General features: G+C 33.5%; 1 protein-coding gene across 1 annotated transcript; it reads left to right on the top strand.

The window, feature by feature from the left end:
- The first annotated feature begins 325 nt into the window (after positions 1–325).
- Positions 326–5,321, top strand: LOC125045229 (tRNA modification GTPase GTPBP3, mitochondrial-like). Its single transcript, XM_047642384.1, has 6 exons — positions 326–578; positions 802–939; positions 3,341–3,499; positions 3,595–3,818; positions 4,063–4,261; positions 4,454–5,321. The coding sequence occupies exons 1-6, from the start codon at positions 479–481 to the stop codon at positions 5,278–5,280; spliced, it is 1,647 nt and encodes a 548-aa protein (XP_047498340.1). The 5' UTR covers positions 326–478; the 3' UTR covers positions 5,281–5,321.
- Positions 5,322–5,840: the final 519 nt, after the last annotated feature.

Raw genomic sequence — 5,840 nt, 5'->3', positions numbered from 1 at the left:
AGGGTGACACTGTCATATAACCCCTCAATAGTGAATTGAGAGTGGCCTATGCCCCACAGTGGCTGTTAAAAAAAAAAAATTATATATATATATATATATATATAAATATATATATATATATATATATATTTATATATATAAATATATATATATATTTATATATATAAATATATATAAATATATATCAACAGCCATGTATATACACACATATGTATATATACACATATGTATATACACACATATGTATATACACACATATATATACACAGCGAAAATTTTACCAAAAAATTATCTTTAAAATTGGAGGCCCGCACTCACTGACTTCGCACACTTTGTATTGTTTACATTTACGCGAACGCTCGGGCACCACAGGGACGGGATAAACCGAATATGTTATAGTTATGCAAGGAGATTGGTTGAGATGATTTTCTTGTCTGAAACCCTATAAAAAGAAGAAACGAGAAGAAGAATCAGAGGGATGATTTTTCATCAGTTAAGCCGACTTTGCTGTCATCAGCAGTGTCAGTATATAGTTCGCTCTCTCCGTTATGCCTCGACTGTTTATGCGCTTTCTTCAGGTAAGCCTTAAAACGAAATTGAAACTACAGTGGTTATACTTTATGCACTAGAGAAGACTAGTATTGTCAGCACTGATCATAGCATTGCATTTTATTGGACAGTGTATCAGGAAATACTGTTTAACTGACGCATCTATGATAATAAGAGTACAGTATCAACAATATCTGTAATTTTCACGATAATTTAACTGTGGATATAAATAACTTAATGAATATCTTCCAGGACAAGGAAAATGTGGTGTAGCAGTTGTCCGAGTGACAGGTGACAAAGCCAGAGATGTGTTCACTTGTATGACATTGCCAAGGACTCTTCCAGAACCGAGAAAAGCTACTTTGCGACGCATCATTCATCCAAATACTGGTATGTAAAGCTCTTAATCTGATTTGGAGGTTTAGCAATAAATAGATAAATTATAACAAAATGTTTAACTATTTCTCACAAGTATTGCTAAATATATATAAAAAACAAAAGTTAATGAGATTATTATGTTTTTTCTGATATATAAATTTATTGTTGGGTAATGGTAAACTACCCGGTAATACTTTTAAAATTGTTATTGTTAATTTGCAGTTTATAGTTATTATATTTCTCATAGAATATAAGTTATTAAATTACATGAATGCTGAGCATTTTTTTTAAAGGATTTAAGAAAATTACTATATCACACCATCATAAAATAACTGCCCTACTTTTTAGGAAATCAAAAAACCTGCCTCATTTTCTTTTTTTTATGTTAGTGTAATACTTATCCTTTGATAACTTACTAATAGAAACAATCATATTTGCATACTCTTTGCATGTAGGAAGTGTTATTTATCGAAAGACATCCTCAGACCTTTTGTGACTGCATTTACCATCTGAAATACAAACTTGAAAGTAATGTAGTAATTTTCAAAAGATTGTTTCCTTGACCATACTTAGACCTTCTGAATGAGCTCTCCAGACCTTCTGAAATAGCAGTTCAGATGCTGTGAAAAAAGAAACTCAAGGAAAAGTAAACAAAAGTAATGTAATCTTTCTCAAAACATTGTTTCTGTACAACTCTTCTAAATTATGATTTTCCTTTACAATAAGTAGAAGTTGAATGGTTGTTTGTACTTGACTGTCACTTCAATACATCAGTACTGTAAATCTTGAACTAAAAGATCTGACTTTATCCCAGGCCTGATGCCAGTGAAGTATCTGATCTCCATAGTCAGGAAGAATTGGTGCTCTATCTGTTTGACAATGTATGATGCTAAATTGATCCTCACACACTGAATGACCACTGCATATTCTTGCTTAGTGAAAACATCATTCATAAGTTTTCATTCAGTTGTGCTATGTTTGTTCAAAACATCAATGGACTCTGTAAGACATTTAGTTGAGAAAATGCTTTGATAAGCAACACTAAGTCATTGATTTCATAAGTAAAAGGACAGATCTATGAATAAGTCAATAAAAGTACTTATATTTTTGCCAGTATTATCTTGATGATCCAAATCCATCCATATCAATCCATCATTTTCAGCTACTTTACTCTTAGAGCTTGATAGATCTCTATCATCTGGGTGGCAGTGTAGATCATGATCTGAGTCATCATTAGCATTTACATCTAGATCAATAACTGTACCTAACATTCCAGAAGTTTCCAGTTGAACATGCAGCCTGGCATTTCTTTTACAGCTTGTAGCTCAAATTGCTTACAGTATTCTTATCAATAGGCTACACCTGCAGTGCCCAGTATTACCTGTGGAAATGGCAATATCCAGATCATAAAAGATAATTAAACTCCTCTGTCCAGTGGTGATGATGAGGACTTTTTTTTTTAATACCATACAGTTCTCTTCAGCAGAGACAAACATTTTAGTAATGACAGCATTAGGAATTTTGAGCCAAGAAACTTGTCTGTTAATATCTCCAATTTTATAGCTTTCATTTCATATTCTGGCTAATGTCAATTTTTTTTACTCTACATAAGAAACCAGAAATCACCAACAAATTACTTATGCAGGGTGACAATATGCCAGCTTCTTGTGCAGAGGCATTGATGGGAAGGGGCTCTTTTTGCCACCTTCATAGTCTGGTCGCTCACACCAAGGGACACAATTTTTTAATTTCTTAGACTAAATTACATATATAGGTAAGGTTATAGTTTAAAAATGCCCCTAGAATTGCTATTTTTTCTAAATATTTGTTCACTTTGGTTACCTACCCAAGAAAAAGCTAAGGTGACGTCCCTGTTCTTGTGTCAAGAGAAGTGTAAAGTGTAGTTAAATGTTCTGTGGCATCATAGATATTTTACAGAAATATGTCTTTTATCACAGGACAGTTAAACAGTTTCTTTATACTTTTGAAAATTACTATCATCTATGCAATTTAGGTAGGCCAATTCAAACCAGTGGGGCCTTCTGCTTAAGGATGTTAGGCAAGAGGTTCTCACACAGGCACATGTCTGAGATAGGTTGAAAGAGGAATGCAGGTCTCTAACTGTCCCATCATTCATTATAAATTTCTCTGTAAAATGGTGTTTCTTTGTATATTTTTTTGTTTTCAGCTTTTGTATTTTTTTTCTCCTACTTCTTCACCCTGGAGGTATTTCCTGATTCCATTTTTTTCTACATCAGAAAAGTGTTTGCATTCTTTGAAACAAATATGTGTTTTGGTGTTTGGATACAAGAGTTATAATTTTTATATTCTCCCACCCTTCTCTTTAGGAGCTCTATCTCTGAGCTCAAATTGGGTTCTCTTTTATATAATGTTTCAATATTCTTACTTGCAGGTGAAGGCTTAGACCATGGTTTGGTTCTGTGGTTTCCAGGACCAAGGAGTTTTACAGGAGAAGATAGCTGTGAGCTGCAAATTCATGGAGGATCAGCTGTAGTTACAGCTGTCATCTCCAGTCTCAGTGCCTTGCAGGGATTTCATCCAGCAAAACCAGGTTTGTAGAAAGCTTGTGTTTTTCTTTTTTAATCACTTCCACAACATTTTTAACCTTCAGTAAGTATATATTTTTCTTTGCTTTAATATTTTCAGGTGACTTCACAAAAAGAGCATTTTATAATGGCAAGCTAGACCTTACTGCTGTAGAGGGGTTAGGAGATCTCATCCATGCTGAAACTGAGGCACAAAGGAAACAGGCTTTCAGACAGATGGAAGGTGCTTTAGCAAAGTTGTACATGGGTTGGAGGGATGCTCTCCTCTTTTGTCGGGCAAATTTAGAAGCCTACATAGATTTCAGTGAAGATGAAAACATTGAGGTGAGTATTTTTTCTTTCTTTCTTTCTTTATCGTTTTTTTCTTTTTACTTTAGTTAAGTTAGAAATTCTGCCAAAAGAGTATGAAGCATTGTATTAATCTCATATTGCTTTCGAAATCATTGATTAATGTTTTCATTAATGGACTAGTTCAGTGATATTGTTAAATAGATTTTTTTTATATTATTTTACACAGTAATCTGTGATTCTGATAATATTAATCCTGCAATTTTCTTTGGACTAGTAGGATGGGGTAGTAGCAGAGGTGGAGGAAAAGATATTCAAACTCATTGGGGAAATGAGAAAACATCTAGCAGATGAAAGACGAGGTGAACGACTGAGAAGTGGCCTTCACCTTGCTATCCTTGGTCGGCCAAACACTGGAAAGAGCAGCTTCCTTAATGCTCTTGTACAAAGACCTGCAGCCATAGTTTCTTCCATTCCTGGTAAGATATTGTATTACTTTGTAAATTTCTTAATGATTGCTAGTAATGGCAATGACACCATGGATATTTTGTTGTCTAGAATTTAGAAAAAAGTATGATAAATTTAGCTTATTATGAATGCCTTAGTTCATAAGTATTTAATTGATCATCCTTTTTTTACAAAATCTCAATTCTGTTATTTTCTTTTGACAGGGACAACCCGTGACATTATAGAAACTTCACTGGACCTTGGTGGTTACCCTGTAGTTATCAGTGACACTGCAGGACTCCATAAGACTGATGACATCATTGAGAGTGAAGGTATTGAAAGAGCATTGGAAAGAGCTAAACATGTTGATGTTGCTGTGATTTTACTGGAAGCTACAGAAATTCTAAATTTATTGAAAGCAGGAGTATTTGAGTGGGAATCATTTTTAAAACATTACTTCTTAGATATTGGAATATTGGAGATATTGGAGTTAGAGTGGTTTGAAAAGAAAAATTATGTTATTTTGATAAATAAAATTGATCTAGTAACAGATCAGGACAGGCAGGTAATTGAACATGTCTTGAGTGATGTATGTTGCATATTATCTCTTAAAACGCATGAAGGATTTGAATCATCACTTCACAAATTGAAGGAAATATGTGCCTCTCAATGTGAGGTAGGAACTGAAGAGAATCCAGTACTTACATCAGCAAGACACAGAACTCACATTATATCGTGTCTCAATGCCCTTCTGACTGTTGTTGGATCTGATAGTCAAAGGCGAGGAGGCAGTGACAGTTGTAATGAGTCAGATATATATAAATCAGATGAGGAGAGGCTTATGAGATCAGATATAACCTCAAAAGGAAGTTCTTCTCCCATCTTCTTTGAAGATTTGGATTCTAAAAATCTTCTACACTCAGAAGAGACACTGTTACTGGCAGCTCACCATCTTCAAAGGGCTACCAATAGCCTTGGTCAGGTTACTGGTCAAGTAACCACAGAGGATGTTCTTGATCAGATATTTAGTGCATTCTGTATAGGAAAATAATTTTGTATAGTGTTATTTATGACTATAAAACATAATATGTATTCAGTATCTTATCTATTCCTCAGGCGCTTTGTAACATGTCATGATCACTCAGATTTAATTACAAGTCACACTTTTTTTTACTTTCCCAAAACAGGATGAGTTATTAGCTTAATTTAAAGTGAAATAAAGAACCTACTAGAAAATACTCAATTACCTTTTTTTTATCAATTGTATAAAGTTTTGATATTTAAAGAAAAAGGTCTTGCATCATGGGTTTGTTCTTTTATTATTACATTCAAATCTTCCAGTTCAGCTTTCCTGTTGGTTAATGCATGACTTAAAACATAAAAGAAGTTCTTAAACCATCTTTTGGGTACTGATTTGATGATACTATTTAAGAAATGGTTTAATGTAAAACTGCATAGAAACAAGTTGACAAAAGATAGAAAAGAATTCAAATAGCAAGAAGATTGAAGAATACATAAACAAACCAAGTACATGAACTATGCAGACCGCTCGATACTAAAGTTGAACTGTTTGACTGAATATCTTTTTTTTTTCAAATCTTTAAGAAGTAT

The sequence above is a fragment of the Penaeus chinensis genome, chromosome 37 (genome assembly GCF_019202785.1).
Source record: "Penaeus chinensis breed Huanghai No. 1 chromosome 37, ASM1920278v2, whole genome shotgun sequence".
Classification (NCBI taxonomy): Eukaryota; Metazoa; Arthropoda; class Malacostraca; order Decapoda; family Penaeidae; genus Penaeus; species Penaeus chinensis.
This window is presented reverse-complemented; position numbering and strand designations above follow the sequence as displayed.